We start from the raw sequence: 24189 nt of genomic DNA, 5'->3' as shown, positions 1-24189 counted from the left end.
AGGTTCGGCTACCGGACAATTACACATCGGTTTGCTTTAGGTTTCATACGCTTTTGTTGTAATATTCGGTACATTTTCTACCATTTTTCCAAGTCCAAGTTTTTCTCTTGCGAACGAATCGAGCTTCGGTTGCAATGAACGAAACCCACGAATTCATACGCCTTGATGCAGATGATCCTCGGCGGTACGCGGATCGGAAGCATCAGCCGTTCAAACACAAACTTGTCCAACAAAGCAAAGCCCAAAGGAGGAGGTGAAAGGAGTGGAAAAAAAGTACACTTCGGTGGTAAAGCGCAAATATAAACACGGCATAGATGACAATTAAGAAAAAGGCCGCACTCTCAACGTCGTCCAGCTGGGAACGCACACAGCTTTGCCCGGCCGTGGGAGCCAATTACTTTGGGCTGTGCAAATCTTAACCAGAGATGTGCTCTTTGACCAACCACTTTCCTTTCCTCACCCCCAAGCAATCGGGTGGAGGCTTCTGCGTTTAGTGGATTAATTGAGGCCGGTTAGATAAACACAAGAATAGCGTTTTTCTTTCTCCTCCATTTTAGGTTTACCATTTATAAGTGTATTTGGTTGGTTTACTTTTAATAGCTACCGAATCAATTGATTTGATTGAACAATTGCTGACAAATTCGAAGAAGCTCGTGGTTTATAGAAGTTTTAATTTGCTGAAATATGGCGCCTTTTCTCTATAAATTATAAGTTGAACGTATGAACGGAATAAAGCTTCATGGTTAAACTTATCCGTCACAAGTCAAAAGACAAGACCTAAACGCGGTAACGTGCAGCAATTAATCGACATTAATTTCGTGCAAAACATGATTTCACTACAAGCAAAACATTGTTGCGTCTTGGAACAAACGGAACTCATTCATCTCCCATTGACAGGCAGTCGGAAGCGAGAACAATTTACTTCCACTGCACCGATCGTATCGGGGAACGTAATAACACTATCTCATCCTCGCCGGACACCCCGTATGAATGTGTGTATGTGTGCCTGGCTTCTCAGCAAACCCGCGAACCGAGAACTTGTTTGTTTGTCTTACCGATAAAATCGCCACATTGCAAATGGCCCATTTCCGGCTCGAACGAAAGCTTCCCCTTTGGCGGGGGGGTACAAGCTAGGGGAACCCCTGAGAACCTACCTTACCTCTGGTCTCCTGCCAGTGCCGCGTCCTGTACCGTGGCTGCGTCGGGTGACTCTTTGATTGATGAAACCATTTTGTAAAACCCGTTTATGAGATGCTGATTTGATGCTGATGGCCTGTCGAATCGAAGGGTGGATGAGGGTGGGTGACGACGGGGTTGAGGGTAGTGTGTGAACGCGGAGTAACTAGAATGGCAAGAAAACAGGTGGATTATAAAATTGAAAAAGCCAAGGGAAATAGGTTCAATTTATTTAATCATCATGTTGTTAATTTGAAAAAGATCTCTTTAACATACAACAAGAGTTTTTACAAGATAAAAAATGATAAAAATATTAGTTTTAACTGTTTGAGTTGAAAACAAGGTGAAAGTAAAAATGCTTTAAAAAATATGTATCAAATATCATATCAATGAAAAAATAAGCACTGGGTTCATAAAACCTTGCAAGATGAAAACAAAATATAAAAGGCTTAACTATCAAAGTATAAAGAACTATCTGAACTCATTTAAAGCAAAAAACCAAACGTAACAGGAGCACCACCATTTTGTCATTTGTAATAAAGCAACGTTGTGTGTAAAAAGATATAAAAGTTGCTCTTCACAGTTCGTGCAGGCCAAACCAGTTGACCGATCTTTCTCATCGTCTAATTGAATTTTAATTAAAGATCACCCTCCCCCCTTTAGAAAAATATAGCTAACGGTGTCAGGAAGCTTAGAAGAAACTTACGGGACAGTTTAACTTAAGGATGGGTTTCCAGTTCAGCAGTGAAAACCAACGTTCTTTGGTGGTAATTGAGTGGAACGTGAGAATAAAAAATGCGTTGGTAGTAACTATCCCAGGGAAAGAAACCCATTGACGATGTCTTATTCCAACAAAGTGGTAGAGAATCGCACCATAATCTGCAGGGAAAATCAAACAAATCTGCAGATAACGTGCTAAATAGCTTTACGACCGCTGCAGTGTTTGCCTTTTTATCCGCCATTACAATTAGCAGCCGCCTTAAGGTTTCAAGAGTGGCCCTTTAAGGTTTCTTTTGCCCTTTTGTTCGAAGCTGTAGGACACACACACACGCACACATTCGAGCACCCATTCTCCTTAAAGGCTTTTGTTGATTTAATTAACAATCGTCCTTTGCGTCCGCGCGATGGTCCGACCCGAAACCGGCTGCGTAAATGAGTTTTATTTATTTATCGTATGCGTATCGGTGGAGCGGCGGTTTTCACCGCCGGTGGCCCCACCACGGAGGTGCCACTTTCCCGTGCGGGCGGGGTGGGTGGTCGTGGTTGGACGGGCGGGCGCAAAAACACGTCGCGTCGCGGACACGTCCACCCTAATGGCATCTGACACATGATTAATTTTTACGCCATTACCGAGCGCCGAAGCCGCTGACGGTGGCCACAAGTGACAATCCGTCTCCCTCGGCCCCACGGGGGAGAGGTGTGGGGGGAACCAGTTTCCGAGGTGCTCCGATGGTAGTACCAGCCGTGCGGATCCGAAAGAGACCACCGCTATTAGTGGCGCTATTAGTTTTCTGCAACAACGTCGTCGGATGGTTGTGAACCGGAGCCGAAACGAATGGCGGCCATTAGGGACGGCGCTGAGCGCGTGTTTGACGTGTATGTGTGTGTGTGTGTGCGTGTCGGAATATGATTAGCATAATCAAGCGCTTCGGCGTTATGAGCGAAAGGATAATTGGGCGCTTGTCTAGGATCATCGGTTCGTTGAATTTGAGGACGCCGATGCCGGAGGGCCACCAAGTGGTTGATGGTAAAAATGAGACTCCGTTGTCAGCGATAATGCGCTTACCATCGATGAGAGACGATGTTTAACGTTACAGTTTTTCTATCTTTATTCGCTTGCTCAGTAGACGAGCTTTAATTTCAACAACAAAAAAATGGATATTGTTAAATTTCTGTTTCTAGTTCCCAAAAAACAGTTCTAACCTGAAGTTTTGTACGATCGTAATTTTAAATGTCTACATCACTGTTTCAACTGACCAATTTAATTGATTTTTCTTTTTTTACAAACCTTTAAAATTTTGAAAAACAAATTCAGTTGGAAAGCTTCACTGTGGGATATATTTTTACGATTTTCGAATGAATCTTTCGGAGAAAAATAAAACAAATTCCAAGACCTTTATAAGGTGGAAAACGAACAAAAACTTATCGTATTTTTCTAACTTAAAATTAATTTCATTTCAAAACCCCACCAAATGTACAGTTTCTGTGCTTTTGTTATATTGTAAACATGAAAAAACCAGGCTTTAATCATGTGAAAAACGAGAAGAACAAAATATTGAACAACAAAATTTGAACATGAGAAAAATATCTCTTTCCTAATACGAATAGTAATATTGCTACTTTAAGTCTCTGAAAAACAGTTTAATTATTTGCGAATGAGATGTTTTGGTATTGAAACAATACCCAAAAATAATAGAATGACTCAGAAAGAGGATTAATGTTATTTTTCAATTTTTGTCGTAGCTTCATGTGACCCAAGTAAATTAAATTGAAACCCCTTAAACTATGGTGTTTTTATAAGCTCAAGATTACAATTTAAGTGAGCTGTTAGGAGACACTGGAAAGGCATCTCGATTTTAATGGGAAGTCGTACTCAACGCGTTCGCTGGTTCGCAGTTTAATGATTTCTTCTACTTCTCCGAACATATTAGTTGCGCTCGTCGTCATGTCATCATCGCATTTCCAGTGGCAAAATGTTGCACCAAAATTTCCACCAACTCCAACAAATCCCACATCGTCGGCACCTTTGCGGCAGATGAAACGGGACGTCCCGAGGCACCTTATCAAATGATAAACACTCGCCTGTCGAAAGCTTCTCTGCAGCGGCGCCGTTGAATCGACATTTAAGATGATAGTGCGCTCCAAAATCGACATGCTTTACGGGGACGTAGCAAAAAGAAAAAAAAAACATTGAAAAACACACACACAAAACATCAAAGAGATGAAGCTGGGAGAGTTTGGTCGCACCTCTAACCTTTTGCCTGTGTTTTTTCCCATAATCTGCGCGCGCTGGGCGAAAGGGCGGTAGAAAATTAAAAATGGTTCAGTAGCGCAAACACTTTTCGGTTAAACAATTAAAACCAAGCACCGAGACGAAAGATTAACAGCCCGGCATTAGGAGACCATCAGAGGGCGAAAAAAAAATCAATCTCCCCGTCAATTTGTTGTACCGAGAGTTATCAGCGCCGGGCTGCGCCTTTTGCGCGCGAGGTAAGGTAAAACCAAATTAAATGATGTCACGCCATTTGCCGCCTTAGAGACATCAAAACAGGCCCGCCGCCAAGGCGGTGACCGACCGACAACGGCATCTTTGAAGATTTTGTCGATGCCGGAAAAAATGGAATCAACTTCGGTTCGGTTTCGTTTTTGGTGTTTATTCGGGTTGACTTCTTCTATTTCGTACGGAACGTGTGGATGTGTTCAGGGTTCGTTTCATACTCGGATCACCCCGTTTTTCCCCCTCCGCTCCTGAGGATTGTTTTAATGACACACACGGTAATGCTGCCGGTGTCGGACGCGGTTTCCAACATCGCTGGGCTCATGACCGATATATGGAAATAACCAGTAGCTGCCAGCGAGGCGATAAAAGCGCTAATGAAACGACTTTTTATTTGTTCGTTCTTCGGTCGATTTTCTTCTCATCCCTCGAGTGTGTGTGTGTTTGATTCGTTTCATTCATTTCATCACTTATCTGACCGAGTAGCGCTTCTTTTTCGGCTACCGAAGTGTTTTGCGGTTCTTGACGCTCGCCAAATGACCATCGAGAGGACGGGAGTTCGACGTAAAGTTAACTTCACGAGAGACCTCGAGTGGGATAGGAATTAAGATAGCGACTAAATTGAAAGGTACCACCCAAAACGCAAGGCCAACCTCGGAGACCTCGAGGACGCGCCGGTTCGGGGACACCGGACAAATTAAAACGAATACTTTATGGCAAACCGTCAGCCTCACAACGTTTCTTCCCTCCCCTTTCGGAATGTTTTAGGTTGTTTTATTTTTCTGTAATGTTCAGTTTGTTTTGTTTATATTAAAATAAGGTTTTCACTTCATTAGACCAGCGCTTATATTTTGTGTTCGAAGGATCCCTGTCAATTAAAAGTGACCATACACTAACACACGGGAAAGCGAAGGGAGAAGTCATTTTTAATCAAATTTCATTAGGAAGCGCTGTTTATCTCTAAATATGCCCTAATCAATTATCAATACTACTACTTCGCTTGGAAAGGTCTTTTGTCTATGTGTCTCCAGTGGAAGTTTCGGGTCAATAAACATCCGAACTTAACTGTCGAATGTATTTCGAACACCTTTCCTATACCGTTTTGTATACCGAGCGACGAAAACAGAAACCATCGATGGGAAATTAAGATCACTACCTCGCGTTCGGCGTAAGGTGTTTTCGTTTGTAATCGGTATCCGGAAACAGTATTTTACACCTGCCATAATGGGGAACCCCTCGTCAACCTAGTGGGCCATTTAATGGCACAAGAAAGTGGAAACACTGTCAGCACCTCATAAAGAGACGAACGTTATCACCAGACGCAACAGATCGACCCGGGGGAAGCTGAAGAGTCCTACGGTATAAGCGAGACGTCGGGGTTTTGAAATGGAACGTCTCCATGGGTCACTTACGCCCGGTGACTTCAACCAGTGGACGCATTCGGTAGGCAAGCGACGAACCCTCGTTTATTCGGTGATTTTTCAGTGGATCACTTCTAACCTCCGTGGAGCGATTTAAAAAAAAAAAAAGGTTGGTGCGTGTGACAATGCGTGATAATCACGAAGCCCCTGCTAAATCGTGTGGTGTGGATCCAATGATTTGATTCGTGGCTTTGTTTAGTTTGCGCCTTTTCCCCCGTAATAAAGCTATCGGTTTATCATCGGAGGCTTTACGCTTTCGTTTAAGCTTTTCTCGCATGTTGGTTATTCTTGGTCCGCTTTGTTTTTTTGTCTATCATCAAGTTCCCTCTGGCTTAAGCCGGCCCCTATTCATCGGTGTGCCTAATTGAATATTCCACTATTAATTACCACACCACGCAGACACTCTCCCGGTCCGGTTATGTCATTTTTTGTTTCTTCTTCTCTCGTTACTGGCCTCCGTTTTATTATTCTGGATGTCGGCTGGATGGGGTTAAGAGAAGAAGAAAAAAACGAACAGAATCCGAGCATCATCCGGGAGGTACCTCATTAACGTACGACGATGATCACGCCACAACACGCCACCGGACTTCCTCCCGGAGGCTGTTTGCTTCCCACCCTCCCCCTCCCCGGTGGACATAGGGTACCACGCTGAGGTTGAGTCCACGTTCCGGACGGCGAGGTTGCAGGTTGTTCATCCGTTTTGTCGCGGTGTAATAAAAAGGCTGATTTTTCTTTTTGAATTTCCAAACATTTTCTGGATCTGACCCACACCGCCGGACCGGGACCGAGACGACGACTAAAAAGCCATAAAAAATCGCTGAAACCGTGGGGATCCCCCCCTCCCGTTCCTTTAAACATTTTAGCCCGAGACCACCGGGATGCTGCTGAAGCCGGTTTCGATGATTTTTCGTTCCTCATTTATTGTCACCCTGTGGCGGAGGACGCCAGGCTCGCACCGAAACGAAACCTAAAACAAATTAACATTTCTTTCCCAGGGCTGATAATAAATAAATTGTCCAATCAACACCGCGCGCGCCCAGGAACACGCACACACGCACATGCGTCAGCGGGTGTCTATCGAGGAAGATTTGTGAATCGATGCGCAAAAAACGGCGCCGATGGGAAGAGTTTCATTCTTGGCTTGGCTGTATGTTTGTTCCCACCATTTCTTCGCCATAATGCGTAAAGATATGCTTTTACGAGCGTTATTACATGAGGTGTACGTTCAACTCTTTCAACCATCGCGGTTTGAGTTGGAGGGTACATTTGATCCGGTGAAGCTTTTTGCGTCAATAATAAAAAGCAAACCGAGTCGATCCGAGAAGGAAAATACCACTAACTTGCTACCCACTACGCCCGGTAATAAAATGGTTACGATCGCGCCGATGCAAATGAGCAATGCTCGTTTAAGAAGAAACACGAAAAAAGAAAACCCCACTAGCTGCATTCCATACCGGTTCGAGACTTCAAAGTGAGAAACAAGTGAAGTTAAACTAATCGCATCGATCGTCCGCCTTGGGGGTGCAGGAAAGGAAGTGGTTTCCTTTACCTGCTGTCATATGCTATTTCTCGATCGATTAACTATTAGAAGTGCCATTGCTGCCGCTGGTTGCGGTTTAGAAACGCTCGATTAGTTGTCGTATCATTTGTCCCGAGTTGACAGAAGTCGCGTCTGAAGTGGAAATTCATCTAGTTTGAAGCTTTACTCACAGGATAAAGGTAATTCTAAAGTTAAATTGAGAATTTCAGTATTTTTTATACATCTTTCAATGTTTTTATCATAAAGAATCTGAAACATTTGGCAAACATTCTGTAACGAAGCGGATTGTCCAGCCGAGCGCGAAGGTAAACTCGACTGAGTGCGTCCTCGTTCTGACGCGAGAATCTTCACCGGATTTGGAGGTCCGTCGATTTCGGTATCAACGTGTTCGGCCCGTGTTGTGACGTGCCAACGACGGTGCAAACAGCGTGTGATACCTTGATCTAAAATTAAGGGAAACCGAGAACCCGGTCCGCAGCGTGACGTGCCGCTGAACGGAGAGGTGTTCCGCGAGTTGTCCTTAACTCTTTTCGGACGAGGAGTTGGGAATGCTTGGCAGCGTGACCGGTCCGAGCCGTGACTTGCCGGCAGCGGAGAGGACCACGCAGAAGCGGGAAACTTATTGAATCTTCTAAAGTTCCGTCCGAGCCGTGACTTGCCGACGTCGGAGAGAAGCCTTCAGAATTTTCTCTAAGTATTTGGAAGGGTTTACGAGAAGCCGGTCTGCAGCGTGACGTGCCGCTGAACAGAGCAGAATCTAGCGTAAGTTCGGAAGGGTTTTGGTACTTCGTGAACTAATTTCGGATGAACTTGAGTAAGGAATTTCAGGTACTTTACTCGTAGGCGTCCTGGTGAAGATAACTAGTTTATTCAAATTTTCGAGCGCTTATAAACTATTTCGGTTACATTTGATCAATAAGTGTAAACAAGATAGAAGATCTCGCTCTAATTCCAGATTGCCCCCTGCACATCGTGAGAAAGTTACGCGGTATTCTGTTCCTGTCACGCGTCCTTTTTTCCTAAACGTCTCACTTTCTCCTAATGAGAAAGCGAGGGGTTGCAGCGTCGATCGATATCGACCCACTTGACGCTTCGTCGCTCGATCACGTCGATCGCGCTAAGATTTTAACCCTTCATCGCGTGGGGCGTCTGGTTATCGTCACGTTGACGTGGCTATGCTGGGGTTCGTAAGTTTATCAATCGTGTGAAACATTGTGGTTTCTAATTGACCTTTTTTGGTCTCTCGAGCGCATGCATGCTCGTTCTCTTGCGACATCATGCATTGTCGCTTATTCCTAAAAGATCCCACGCGGCTTCAATGCTCACGATTGTATTCCTACTTGCTATGTACGCACAGTTTTCCATCTGGAAAACATCAAATATTTCGGGTTTTCCTACTTACGTCATTCTCGCATCTTCTTTCTTTGTTATGACCTTCTTGTCCTAACATTTCTTGGCTTGTGACGGGAGAATGTTGACCTATGTCTTTTCCCATTTTCTCTACTTTCTTATACATTGTTTTTTCTTTACTCGCGGTCGGGGGTGAAATTTCCTATCCGTTGGTATCACGAACGAAACATATCGTCCGTCCGTAACACATTCAATGAATTCAACCGTGCTGAAAATATCTTAGGCACAATTTGTTGGAATGTGACTACAAATTAATTTAAGCAAACATTTTTCGGTTGAAAACTCGTGGGGAAAATTACGATCAACGAACGTGCGGGTTAGAAATTAATCCTCGCTATCGAAAACCTTTTGAAAAAGGTCCACAAAATAAACCAAAAAAGTTAAAACGATTTCGCCGAGTGGCGTTTGTTTCCCAAAAAACAAAACTCTAAAGAGGTGCATCCGCCGGTTCCTCGCCGCAATCGTTCGGTGATCTTCATTTGAAGATAATGTTTTCCCATGTCAAATCAATATGCACAAAATGTGACCGGGACGTTAAATGCTAGGAGGGGGGGTTGGAGGGGGGGGGGGGGGGGGTTATTTCTCGTTTCCATCAATACCATCCACCGGCGTTGCAATTAGTCGCCGATAATCGATCGTTCCCGGGCGGCTTCGGATGCGTTCACGGAACACGTTTTTAAATGCCGTCCCTGCTTGATGCATGAAGTGTTTCCCAATTAGCTATTTATAATAATTTTTCGAACGAGCACACACACGCACGCGCGCGCCAGGCTCATCTGCCTTCGGGCGGAAGGCGGCAATCAAAGGCGTTCATTAAATGGCACTTTACCGAGCGCATGGTGCATTACTCCTCGGCACACGAGGAGACATACGGTTACACCTTGGTTGAATGTGTCTCTTCTGCTCGTTTACTGCTGGAATGACTCGGCACTTTCCGCATTTCTATCGCACACACAGATCAAAGATCGCATCATCGGTAAAGGAGGCATAAATTTAACTTATGGTCACCATTATCGGTATATCATTTTCCCTTCCCTGAGGTGCGTTTATAAGTTCTTTAGCGCTTAGGTGGGGAAAAATTGAAGTCTATACTGCCCTTGTCTTATGCAAATGATTGGAAATAACAGTTGCTGTATTTCCTTTGCAATTTAAGACAATTATTTATCTGTTTAATTCAATTTAATTAACCATCTTCGAGTTGAACTATAAAAGGTTGCTTAATTTCATCAGGTTTTAATCGTTCCTTTCCACTCTTTCCTATTTGCATTCGGAAAATAATAACTTATGAAAAGCTGTACCAATGTTAGCCCACCAATTATCGTGGGTAGGATTTTTCGTACGTTATCGTTTTTGAAGAAAAAAAGTTAAATCATTCATACACCGCAAAATCCACCCCTTTTGCCGACATCGGTTGCAATTTTATGACTTTTCGATCTCGATTGAATTTTTACGATGTGCCCATTCGAGTTCAGGTTCGATCCCACACGGCGATCGTTAAAATATTGCTTCATCGATCGCCCGATTGGCTTCGGGGGTAGCAGAAGTGGTCGAATCGTAAACCTTTTTTTTTTTTGGTGGGGAGTAAAACCGATCGGCTCGAGAAAACTATGCGAGCTTTCTCACACCGCGGGCGGAACGGCAATGATAAAATGCGCTGATGCACGAATGATTAGAGGAATTTAGATGAAAAACACGACACTGTCTCGCTTCCTCTCGCGAGCATTCCGGTGAAATAAATAAAAACTTCTGAAGATGCCCACGGTACTCCTTCGCTTTTCGGTGGGCTTTTCGGGCGATCAATCGCACTTTTACGAGCGAGAAAAATCGAAAGAATCACGTCACACCCGGTCTGCCTCCCTTGCTCCCGAAACACCGACCAGTTGTTGAGCGTCGTCGTCGTCGTCGGAGATCGTAAATTAATTTGGGATATAAAAGACAAACTGTACCTCACTACCAGCCCCCCCCCCCAAGCCCCCGAGCAGGAGGTCCAGATTTTTTATGGCCCGGCGTTTTCATGCTTGTAGCGAGGTAACTCTCACGCCAGATGTAACATTAAAGGACGTTTCGCGAAGGGGTGAAAATAAAACCTTACCCTGGGGTTGCGTTCGCTTATGAATATCGATAAAACTTCCTAATAACGGTGGTGATGATAGTGATGATCATCCTGCTGTTGCTGCCGCCTGCGAAACGCTGGCCATGATGATGATGATAATGAGGCTGGCGATTGTAGTTTCGTTTTGTTTCGGACGCGTTTTTATTGCCCTAAGCTTATTAGAATATTTATACAGTCGTAAACCGGCAGAACGGAACGCCATGATGAAGACGATCGAATCGGTTTCAGATGAGATTTTTGGTGAAAGATTAAGAAAGTCGTTCTGCGGAATTGGAACGCTGTATTCTATTCATCTGTGCTGGACTATGATGAGATATTGTTGAAGATAATTATAACTTTTAAATTTTACCACTTTTTGGTATGAGTAGTATGATTTAAAGTTCTTTGCTGAAGCTAACACTAAAAAATAAATCAATTGTTGTTTTATTTATTTCACTTATTGGAAGAATTAAATCACGTAATGTGCTGACTACTCTTGCGAAAATGATCTTTTTTAACAAGAATAATAATTTTTAATTGGTTGAATTTAATTGGAAGGCTTTAATTAAACGCTCACATAATGGGTTCAAAATTTAAAATCTAAAGCAATTTCAACATAAACAAAGCGAAACGAAAAAGATCATATTGTATCACTTTTCCTTCCATCAATCATAACTTTATCTTCCACTAAACATCTCTGCAACAAATCATAAGTGTGTTCCTGGAAGATGCTCTCCCTGTGATGCCCTGACCCGACATCAAAGGACCAAAGGAGCACAATTCGAGGAAATACACAAAGTATCAAGCATCATGTCATAAGCGGCGCTTGGGTGAACAGTTCTTGAAAAAATGCATAAATATCGTTGGTAAAATGGGTGGTTTTATTTTATTTTCTAGGTTCAGGTATCCGCTGAACGTGTTCAAATGAACATGAGCGAATAAAAATCCGCATGCCACCGGGCATGTGTTTGATAAAGCGTTCATAATAAATAGTTCAAAGTCACAGATTAACATAACAACAACAGGAAAGGATAGTTTTTGTCCGAATAGAGGTATTTTAGTCGTGCAAAAACGAATTTGGCGCTGGCAAATTCTTGTGCAACACTTTCGAGGAGCGTCCGTTTTGACACGAGGCTCGCCGAACGGTGGTTTCTAATTTCAATCTGTTCCCGATAAAACACACACTCGGGGCGGGAGTTTACCGAATAGCTTCTGCTCCTATCGGCCGCCTGATTTATGCGCTACCATTCTACGCCGCACTGGCTAAGAACGTTCGAAAACATAAAAATAAAACCTCATTGGGATCGGTTTTCTTAAACCATTCCCAAAGCAGCAACAGCAGCACCCAGAAGCAAACGGGTAAATTAGACGGATAAAAACACAGATATCAATTTAGATAAGCGCAACGCAGTGCCTTATTTTAATTTATTCGAATTCATTAGGCCACCAGGTTCCTTTGAACGAGGTATTCTCTTGTTCCGAGAGGTTCTCTAGCCCGGTTCCCGGTGGTCAATCTCACGGTTCCTCGGTTGGGACCTTTCTTTTCTGGTTAAAATGTTGACAACGAGCTGGGAAAACAAGGAGCGCTCCCCTAGCAGACACCGGGTGTGTGTTGTGGTGTGAGAAGAGAATTTCAAGCGTGCGGCCACACCGGACGGGAATTCTAAATACGGTGGCTTTCGGTGGCGGTTCAAATTTATCTCCCCTTCCTTCGGGGCGTGTGGGCGCGAACTGGGCATTCCGAAAATTTCGTTCAACCGTATCGATCGGCCGGAAGCCCCCGGTTCGATGGGACGCCAAATTGCTATATCGAGATAAATTTATGTGCTTATGGAAAAGGTTCCCTTCGGGCCATGGACAAACCCCTTGCCGAGGTGTGGATCCTAATGCTGGCCGCAAGGGGCTCATTAGAGAGCGGGGAAAGAGTGTCGTCACGTCGCACGTCGCTGGGAGTGTCAAAGTGCGATCCGATTTAGTCCTAGGCGAACTGGGCCCCAGTGGAACCGGTTGCGACTGCCGTTGCCATTCTCGAGCTAAATGGTCGTAATTATCTAACGGACCGGGGTGCTGCTTTGGGGCCACCTCGGTGGCATTTGCAATCGAAAACCGGTTTTGGGCAGTCTCGGCAGCATTCGAAAATACGAAACGGCACGAAACCAGGGCCAACGCCGTCGCCGGACGCGAAGGTACAAACTAATTAGCCCGATCGGGAATCGATAGACATGTCATCGCACACCGGTAATGAATCGATCCGTCAAAAACCACCCACCGTGGTGGAGGATTTGGCCACAGCGAAACGGGGCCAAATGAAAAGGGGCATCGGAGAAAAATCGGTACACGTTCGAGACACTTCGGAACGAACATGGTAAAAATGGGTAATTTTTCACCTTCAACGAGACAAGATGTGAGGGACCTTTAGGTTACAATTTAATTTCCAGTCAATCGTACTTATTTCTGCCCAAGCACGGAGAGTTCTGCAATGTTATTCCAGTTTTACATATATTGAGCGTAATTTGTATAATCTATATTTTCTTCTTAGCTTACATTTCCAAATGGAGAAATTATTTGATCCGTATAAAATATATAACATTGATGTTGAGGTCTGAACTTGGATATTTATGACCAAAAACAACTAAAACAAAAACACGAACCATCAGAAAAATATTTTATTTAAATCTTTATCAACCAGAGTGATACGATGAACACATCTGCATCTTTTGCTATTTTTGCATATAAAGTACAACATCAGTAATATTGTTCATTTTTATGCCATATGAAACCGATCATCCCCTTTTTAATAACATAATTTGGGAATGGGCTAGTAATAAATTTGGAAAATTTTCATAAACTAGTCGGCTCGGTTAAACATTTTTGTTTTCGTTTTTAAACTACACATTTTGATTGCTCATTCTATTTGTGTCATGCTTTGTAAAAATTAAACAGTTCAACAACTCTGATGGATAACTTACATTTTTGTGGGAGTTGGAAGTTTAAAATTTAACTCTTCGACCTTTGCATTCATCCATATATTATAGGTACCGAAACTATACCAAATTTTTTATTATTACCTACAAATAACAAAGATTATTTTTGTTGTTCTAGTAATTGCTTTCTTCGAAAACAGCTCTGTAAAAGGGCATGTTGCTGTAACTTTTTATACTTCCAAGTTGAGATTACAATTCATATGTCATTGCTGAATGTAAATGAATAAACCAATATGTGACGATAGAGAATCGTAATTAATTAAAAAAGTATACAGTTCCCAAAAGTGAATTATGGTTTAAGTATTCTCATTTCTAAGAAACATATGTGGTTCAACCGTTTAGGAGGAGTTTAAACACTATAACAATAGGTAAAATTGACATTTAAATTGTAAGCACTTGGTAAAATAGCTAAAAACAAGCCATGTTTAAAAATATGCTTTAATGTAAATCTATGTTAAATTAAAATTTATATTCTTTTGACTATAAATCAACCTATAGTCGCCAATTTTTTCCCCTTTTGGCCACATTTTAGTTCCCCTCGGGATTGTTTTGTAAAATGTTTCATCTTCAACATTTTGCAACCCCGATGTAATTAATGCACTTGAATGCCGATGACCTAAAATCGGTCGGATTAAAATATTGATTAAAACACTGTTAATAGCGCAACCTTACTGACCGCTGGCCTGCTGCTGGATGGGTCGCCCGAACCGAACAAAAAACTGGTTTCAACTTCATCTCCATCGCGTTGATGGGTGAGTTTTCGACGGAACTTTTTTTCTCTTTCGATTGCTTCCCTTCGAATCACCGAACGGAAGCAGACCTCACAGCGTGTCCGATAAGATTGCGTGGCGTTGGGCAGAGCTGTTGGAAATGAGTGTGTGTCCGTATATAGGTTTTTTTTTGTTCTCTCCCGCCATCAAGTTTTAATCTTTCATTTAGGTTTTTTACTCGTCCCGCCCTACGCGACGATTACTTCCCGCGAGCCCCTGCCCGATGGCCAAAAAAAAAAAAAAATAAAACGGTGAAAAAACACATTCGATTGCGGCATTTTTGTGTGTCTCCACTAAACTGTTCCGTTTTATTTCTCATCTGCCGGTGACAGACACATGGTGGTAGGAAAAACACACACAGCTCGCACGGAGACAGACCGACAGGGCCACCCGGAATCAAGGGACAGTGTGCCGACACACGAATGCACTTTCGTTAGATTAAGACAGTTTCCAGTTCCGTTGAGGCGAATGGTTTTGTTCTTTTTTTTTTGGGGAGCCCCGAGTAAAACGCAACTGTTAATTAATCCATCGTAAAATCGGATGCTTTCTTCGTTCGATGTCATTTTATGTCCCCGAAGCTTGAACCGGGAAAAAAATGGCCGAATCGAGTTGACATTTTATTGAAAATTGCCATACCGAAAAGGAGAGAGACAGGCGGGGGATATAAAATCGTTTGCTTTATGAGTGGCTCGTTTTTTATCGGCCAAGAACTGCCGGAGGGAGTCGAAGATTGCGGGAAGATAGTTGAGATTATGATGAAACTTTACCACGATGAAAGGTGGATTCTAAACCGGATCGTAAACAAGTTAAAAGGCAAACCCAAGCAACGGCGAAAAAAACGGAATAGCGATGAATCAAACATGAATCATCCTTTTTCACATGCCAATTTTCAAGCTATCATAAAACCTTTTCGTTCCCCTTTTTCCTAAAACTTAACTCGGCTTTGTACCTAATTTGTCACTTCCCTTTCGATACGGTCTCGTGTTTTATTTTTTTTGGTTCGGCAATCTCGGCGGGAAAAAAAACGAGATCATCATCATAATCATCTCCGATTGCCGCATCCGGCGAACAACGGTCAACTTCCGGGGCAGGGTAGGTGGTTTGGAAAACCCGACCGTCCCGTGGCCAGCTGTGGCCGAAAAGAAGCCGCCATTTTTACAGCCCGCCCCGAATTCGAGCGGAAGCGAACGCGGGTAAATCGCGTTCGTTGACAAAAACCCCGCGTAACGATGGCCACCCAAAGACGATCGCGCGTTGAAAAGTCGAAAGTTCGCTGCCTTAAGTGATGCCAGTGTTTTGGGGGAAAGATGCTACTTTATGCAACCACCAGGGGAAGCGAAGGGAGCGAAAAAACAATCAAACGGTCAAAACGAGCCACTTCCACTTCCTTTCATAGAGGCACACACACACACGCAGTTGGGTGTCGGATGCAGGATGCTGGGAAATTATGATCCCCACGCCGGCCCGGTGGTCCGGAAAACGGGCAATGAGAAACCAATCCGGAGCAACGGGGATGGTGACTTGTGCGACCGTAGACGACGAACCGACGTTATTAATGTCCTCCCTCGAGCTGTCGGGGGACGAAAGGGGGAACTGTGGAGGGGCGGGCTGGCATGGTCATAAACGAATTCACTCGGCACCAGATCACGAACACGGGGACCTTTTCCTTCCACCCGCCTTCGCACCGTGGGACGAGAAGTTCGCACGAAGATTATAGGGTGGCAAAAGGCCCCCCAAAAGGAATGGGGAGGTTGATGAGAGAAAACACTCTCCGCATACACACACAAACACACGAACAACCCGGAGCCCGACTTTGAGGGTGGTCGGCCTTTAGGCGAGGCGCCCAGACTTTCTAACCCAACCCCAACCATCACTTTGAAAGCTTTATTCTAAAGCTTCTTTTTGTTGCTGGCTCCCAAAAGCGCTCCAAGGAAATAAAAAAAACGCAACAAGAAAAACCACGCGAAAAGAAATTATATCGCGACCGGTAAAGGAAGTGTGGAAGAAAGGGAGGGGGGATAATGCCGTTGGGGTAGCAAAAAAGGGGTGAGCTTTCAAATGGGTGGGCTAAGGGTGATCCAAACTCGCGCGCCCCCCCCTCTTAGACACACACACACACACAAAAGGGGGCGTGGTGTACGCGAGCGATATAGAGTGTGCACTTTCCGTTGGTGCCTTTCTTTCTCCTCACTTCCTTACTCCCCCCCTCCTGCCCTGTTGCACACGAATGCAGTGTTCGTTTGAAGTGGCCTTCTCGAGAAGGGGAGGTAAATGGGAATTTTAAAAAAAATGGTTTTACGCCAACCAGCAAACATGACGCCGTCATGTGGAGGGGTTTATCAGCGACGGTGTGAATGGCTGTGACTGGCAAAACCCTTTGATGGGGGGTGTTTTTCTTCAGCTTCCCAAAATGTCGTCCGAGCCAGCGCAAGAGCAATTAATGAAAATCGTGAAAATATGATCGAGCAGCGATGTGGGGCAAGGGAGGAAACATGCAAAGGTTAGGAGAGGGAACGAAACGACTAAATTATCGGCCCGGGCGTACGAGACACGAAACAACGCAAGCAAACGAGCGAAAGGAAAATGAAGCGTGTGTCGAGCGGAAAAAACAAAACTGTGGAACAAAATGGACAAGAAAACCGTTCGCACAAACACACAACACACACACCAGCCGGACACACGTACTCGTGGAGTGGCGAAATTATTTCGACGTCGCGATCATCGCGCAATCACGCCCTCCCACCCTCCCCCACCTCAAAACTCCCGAGGCCCAAAAAGGCCGAAACCGTATCGCGCGTACGATCGACTCGCAAAGTGAGAGGTTTTACGAGAAAAGGAAGTTTCGAATGAGCTTAAGATGGAAAAATTAACAAGATAATGCTTAACCCATCTGGTCCGGCACGGAGCCCAAGCGCAGCCTCCCCGTCGGCGTCCCTTCCATTCCCCCCAAACCCACCCACCTGGGGTATGATTATTTAATCATTATTTCTGACCCTCCGCCTTTTTCTTTCCCCCGAAGGCGTGGGGTCCGCGGCACCGGACAGCCGATCTTTCGTCGCCCATTTACTCGTCGCGGCCTTCGGGTTACCCTCCGTTCGTTACCCCACCTCCACCACCCCTTGGGTACGTGGGCTGCTTAATGAAATGATGATTGGGACCTCCGGGATTCTTTCCGTGTTTCCCATTTTCGTTCGGGGCAAGAGGGTTGTGGGGAATTGGGAGACGGTTGGCTGCAACGATAACAACCACCGAACCTCCCTACACCCCGGGTTGACGAGGGACGTAGGAAGTAAATGTTATATCTTCATCAAGCGCACGATCGACCATTTGCTCCCAGGCTTGGCCCAGCTCGATCGATGGACGGAATGGGAGACATGGCACGATGGGGGGAATGGAAGAAAATCACAAACGCTCAAAGTGGCCACACGGAGTGCATCTGAATCGGCAAAGCTAAACGATTTTTTTAAGTCGATTTCTTACACTCATATTTAATTGAACTTCAAAACTCTTAAGAATTTAAAAATGGCATCCAAAAATACATTGCCTAAAAATATTTGTTTGTACGATATTTTCTAAAAAAAACTGCATTAATTTTTCTCAAATCTCTCACATTGAAAGATTAAAATTGAAAAAAAAAACACAATAATGTATATTATTTTATAATTTCAAATATTTTTTTTATGAAAGAACAGATAAAACATGTATGAAACCTAAACATTCCAAAACACGAGATTCTTTAACGAAAGTTTAATTGACTAGGTGATATATTATTATTACTACTTGATGATCTAATTTGATAAAAATTTCGTTATGTTTGTTGCTATTCTCATTAAATGCTTTTCAATGTAGAAAATAACTAGAATTTCGTTTAGTACAAAGATTGAAATTTCGTTAATTACTTTCATTCCTTCATGACAAAAACATTGATGTTTGATTTTTAAGTGAAGCCTTTTAAATTTGATGGAATTCTTTTGCGAACAGTTTTCAAATCATTCCGATTGGATAAGTAAAGTAAAATTGCACGTTAAATAACTTCCTATGCATGTAGCGTTTACCGATCGTAGTGTGACTTCTCAATGGAATGTTTACCTGGAAGCAGTTAACCTTTTATGGCCGTTTTAATGACAATTTCCTTGTTCATGTGGCATACAAAAAAGGAAAAGAGAACTCACACGAAATCCATGAATGAGCATTAATTTATCTCACCTGGCAATCGGCACTAACGGCGCCCTACTCATTAGTCAGAATACGCGAAAACAAACTAATGAATGAATGATCCTCCAGTTGCACCACTGAGATTTGCTACAAGTTCCAAACTCGGTTTTTCCTCTGTGCGCGATTATGTTCTTCCTATGCCAACACCCAACTTGACCCAACGGAGTTAGGGTATGAAAACATGAGCATGAAGCGTTAGCAGCTCACGAGAGGACATCATCATGTGAGGTTGTGAATAGAAATGAAGCACACACATCTCTAAACGGAATCAAAGACAAAACAAACGACCAAACTCGCTTGCCTACCGAAGACAAATCCACGAGCGCCTTCCTTTGCCCCGCGAGCACGTAAACAAAGAGTCATAAAAGTGAATGAATCTAATTAATAAAATAATTGAATTAATGAGACCCGTCCGTTCGCGGTGTACATGTACGGCGTCGGTTCGAAGTGTTACGAAGGGAGCTTGGATGAGTGTGAAGGAAGCCACCTCATCCAACCAACCATCCATCATTGCTACGACCGCGGGATGGAGCGTCCATTCATTCTTTCGTCCATTCATTACCGCATGCAGATAAGGTGGTTTGTTTTGATTTCGAGGGCTGAAGTTTAAGGCGACAAGCAAAACTGTTAACTGACAAAACGTAAAGAGGTTGAACAACTCGGGGAACCATCTTCCTGTGCCGGAAATTAACTGGTTACTATATATTCGGCAACGAGTAAGAAGGATTTGATATGCGGCTTGTTTGAAAAATCGAAAACTCACATAGTAAAACATTTTAAAACTATTTTATCACACTGTGAATATTTTTAAAAAACATGAAAGTATCAATTTACATTATGAGAGTAGACATAACGACGGAAAGTTTCTACTGTTAAACCCCGAATCGACTCACGAACCTATTCCGCACGATGACCTCATTGGTTCCCCGTTTGATTACATTTTTGTCTTTGTGCTGATGTTCTTCTGGGACCAATTTTAGGGTTTTTCCAAACTTCCGCTACATCATTTCAAATTAGCGTCGATGGTGGTCTTTTAACAGAGTCTGCCTATTTTTTTGTTGCTCGTTTTACATCCGGAAGCGCTTTCCATGACTGTTGTCCATTTTCTAGTTTTATGATTACCCACGGAGTGCAATTTCCTATTTGATTTTAGGTTTTTTTCTACCTCACGAAATAGGGATTCGCATGCCGTGCGGTTCATGTAAAAGTTTACTGCTTCCGTCTTTTCCAGCCTAGGGTCGAACGACATTTCGAAAAGAAAATATAATGATATAATAAAAAATAACTTTTCATTCACACGATCAAATATTTCTCAGCACAGAAATGAAGGTTATTGCAAAACTGTAAAGGGATAAACGTCCACCAAAGGTTCGCAACTTTTATTGCTCTTGGCAATGGATAATGGTCCGAACTAAAAAATAATGAGACAAAATGCAATCAAATTGTTAATCATTCGAAATTATTAAGTTTTCGAAAAATAATTGGCACTTTAGCATTTGGTTGAACTTCTCACAATAATAACGCATTAACTGTTTACCCTTTCCTTTCTCACAATTACAGACAATCCTGAATTCGATGCACAAGTACCAGCCTAGATTTCATTTAGTCCGAGCAAACGACATACTGAAGCTGCCGTACTCGACGTTTCGTACCTACGTGTTTAAGGAAACCGAATTCATAGCTGTAACTGCATATCAAAATGAAAAAGTAAGTAAACATAGTTTGTAATGTAAACTTTTGACTTTAATTTTTATGTCTCTCCTCCCTTCCCTTAGATAACGCAATTGAAAATAGATAATAATCCTTTCGCGAAAGGATTTCGTGATACTGGTGCCGGCAAACGGGAGAAAAAGTAAGTAGTTTTGACTGACCCTGCATTCATTATTTTTACTATTACCAATGGCTATGTTTACGACGAGTTTCTTGCAAGCCGGAGCGTTCTCAACTCGTGTTGTAGAGTTTATTGATTTTCGATTTGAAAGTGTCGTCTTTACTTCCGATCAAACCAAATCCATCTAGTTGATTGATTGCGTCTGCGAATAGTGTCTTCGAGTCTCTTTCCTGCTCAATTTACTTTACGCTCGTACTTTTCTTCTCCCTTCACTGGTTGTGTGCATTTTCCAACTCTCAAGGGGAGAAAACGAGCGTCAGACAAATGTATAGACTTCCCACAATAAGTTTCCAAAGTTCATTCTGTGAGTGCAATACATTATGCATCGTTTCTGAAGCGAAAAAGGTGGATTGAATGGATGTTTTATAAAAGACAACCTCGTTGAAAGGGAATCAAATAACATCCCAAAAGGCGATATTTACAATACCCAAACCATTTGCCTTCACAAACTCGGCGTTGGTCAACAACAGATATTGTTCTTCGAATTACGATTGAACTGTTGTCTCGACGCTCAATATGATTTCTACAGTGATGTTTCTTTAGCTTCCTGGAATTCATCGGGTTTGCTTGTTAACTACATTAAACGGAGGTTTGGATTAAAGATGTTAATAATTCAAATAAATCCAGCTAACTTACATGACACCCTCCTGCGATCCCCAAGTTCAGCTTAGTCACCCACACCTCCTCTAAGTGAGAAGCTTGTGAAAATCAATTACACATCATCCGCCCTGCGGAAAAACGGAGGAAATCGCAAAGGGAAGTAAACGATCCGATCCGAAGATATTCGAGAAGAAGCCGTGAAATAAATGAGCGGGATGTGCGAGGATTATGCGAGTAATTGAATGCCACCGAGGGTGGTTTGTAATCGATACAAAAGTCAAAAAGGTTAATGCGTGAGAAGTGGTCTATCGTTCGAGAGATAACTGAAGCGCAGGGAGCTAGATAGAAAGATTTGTTTTGTTATCTGATACCTATTGAGAGTGACGAACACGAGATGAAAATGGATTATCAAGTCCATGTGTATGCTCAGCTTTCCACCGGATATCGATTGAATCCCTGATGTTTACACATAAATCGTTGTAATGAGTTCGATTTAAGGGGGTACTTCAAACGTACCGTAGCTGTAGGACGGTATTTAACCGTCGGTGAGTTGACTCTTTTCTTATGACTTCCCCTAAAAACCAGAGGGATGCGGGAAATTTTCTGAAGAAAAGAATTTCTGTAACAAATTCCTCTAAAACCGAGCGGTAAATGGCTTCATCCGGGAAAGTTTTGCCCTGGGAGAGGCACCCTTGGGCAAGAAATTGGTCCCGAAGAAATGTTGCCACATTGCTAAACAAACCCTAACCCCTAATGATGTCGCCGTCGTGAACGTTGACGATGTGGCGGCAAATATTTTGACACCCTTTTATTTATCGCCGGCAAGTTCACCCTTTTGGGCCATGGATAATCACCGGTTACAAATTTCTCGACCCGCAGCGTGAGCGGACGGAAATGAGGCACCCTTACGACGAAGTCCTGGCGCTCTTGGTGAGTGGCAGGGCTGTTGTCGGTAGGGTCCGGTTATTGTTTGCAATGTTTTCTGGCCGATCACGGACCGGACGGAAGGCGAATTAATCAGCAAGATTCCCACAGCTTCCCTAGTTTCAAGGGTGGCAAAGTGGTTCATGGAATCGTTTAGGAAAAAAGGGTTTCACTAACGTTTACGACAAAGTACCGGGAAATGATTGTAAACGATTTGTTACCGTTTTCTATTACTTTTATTGCTGTTGTGGTTTTAGGAGGGATCAGCTTACCAAGTGACATTACCGTAAAGAGCAAAAATGTCGATGAAAGTATCAATTTCTTTTATCCCGTTAGCAAGAAACATATTCGAGAGAAGCTATTCTGAATAACCACCTCAAATATGACTTCCAGAACAGCATAAATACGTTGGTTATGAAATTTACCGTACAACCTCTTTACTTTTACTTTATTTTTTTATTCACTTAGATTGGAAATCGTTTAGGAAAAAAGGGTTTCACTAACGTTTACGACAAAGTACCGGGAAATGATTGTAAACGATTTGTTACCGTTTTCTATTACTTTTATTGCTGTTGTGGTTTTAGGAGGGATCAGCTTACCAAGTGACATTACCGTAAAGAGCAAAAATGTCGATGAAAGTATCAATTTCTTTTATCCCGTTAGCAAGAAACATATTCGAGAGAAGCTATTCTGAATAACCACCTCAAATATGACTTCCAGAACAGCATAAATACGTTGGTTATGAAATTTACCGTACAACCTCTTTACTTTTACTTTATTTTTTTATTCACTTAGGGTAAGTGCACCCATAGTGGAGCTAGTACCAATAGTGGTTGTAGTGGAATAAAATCCTAGCTCTAGGCCGATATATATACAATGGAGTTATTTGTTCTTCTATGAAATGTTCTTTGATCTTCTGCGGAGTGTTAAAAAGATGAACCATCTCATTCTGTAATATATAAGCGCCAAAATTCATATTTTCAAAACAGGTTGACCCAACATGCTGCATTCCTTAAGAATCTATAACGGATATCATGATTTTCTTAAGGCTAAAAATCACTGCAAAATCATTAAAACTATATGATTTCACTACTGACAAACCCCAATATAATTGATTTATACGAACTTAGTGCATTTTAGCATAATTTTATTATATTTTCATAGTTTTTACCATAGTGCCACTATAGGCACAAAAACCCAAGTTGTTCCTATAGTAGCCATAGATTTTTTCACAAGTATATTTTAGTTTTATTCCGGTTTTGGCCAATATAATCAGGTAAATTTAGTGATTTTATTCTGTTTCTACAAAATAAACAAAGCGGAACTGGAGAGAAGGCTCAGCAGAAGAAGCAGAGGAAAGAAAAAAGAAAGCGGGCGAAGGATACGCTATAAAGCATGTACTATTGTTTTAGCTGTAATATTCAGAGCATTTTTTATGAATTAAAATTGGACATATTTCGGTAAAACAATACAGTCTTTTCAATGACAACGCATTGGTGAAGGAGTATTTTACCGTTCTGTTTGAAATATGTTTCAAAAATAAGTTATAGCCAAAATATATTTAAGTTTTTCGTACTACCAACATATTTTCAAAACAGGTTGACCCAACATGCTGCATTCCTTAAGAATCTATAACGGATATCATGATTTTCTTAAGGCTAAAAATCACTGCAAAATCATTAAAACTATATGATTTCACTACTGACAAACCCCAATATAATTGATTTATACGAACTTAGTGCATTTTAGCATAATTTTATTATATTTTCATAGTTTTTACCATAGTGCCACTATAGGCACAAAAACCCAAGTTGTTCCTATAGTAGCCATAGATTTTTTCACAAGTATATTTTAGTTTTATTCCGGTTTTGGCCAATATAATCAGGTAAATTTAGTGATTTTATTCTGTTTCTACAAAATAAACAAAGCGGAACTGGAGAGAAGGCTCA

General features: G+C 42.5%; 1 protein-coding gene across 1 annotated transcript in view; it reads left to right on the top strand.

Annotated features, from left to right (window-relative positions):
* The window catches only part of LOC131268725 (optomotor-blind protein), a 125312-nt gene that overhangs the window by 86507 nt on the left and 14616 nt on the right, over positions 1-24189 (top strand). Inside the window, exons 5-6 of the mRNA XM_058270994.1 lie at positions 20386-20532; positions 20601-20677. Coding sequence (XP_058126977.1) covers positions 20386-20532; positions 20601-20677 — 224 coding nt within the window. The remainder of the gene's footprint in view (positions 1-20385; positions 20533-20600; positions 20678-24189) is intronic.

This window comes from Anopheles coustani, chromosome 3 (assembly GCF_943734705.1).
Source record: "Anopheles coustani chromosome 3, idAnoCousDA_361_x.2, whole genome shotgun sequence".
NCBI classification, from domain to species: domain Eukaryota; kingdom Metazoa; phylum Arthropoda; class Insecta; order Diptera; family Culicidae; genus Anopheles; species Anopheles coustani.
This window is presented reverse-complemented; position numbering and strand designations above follow the sequence as displayed.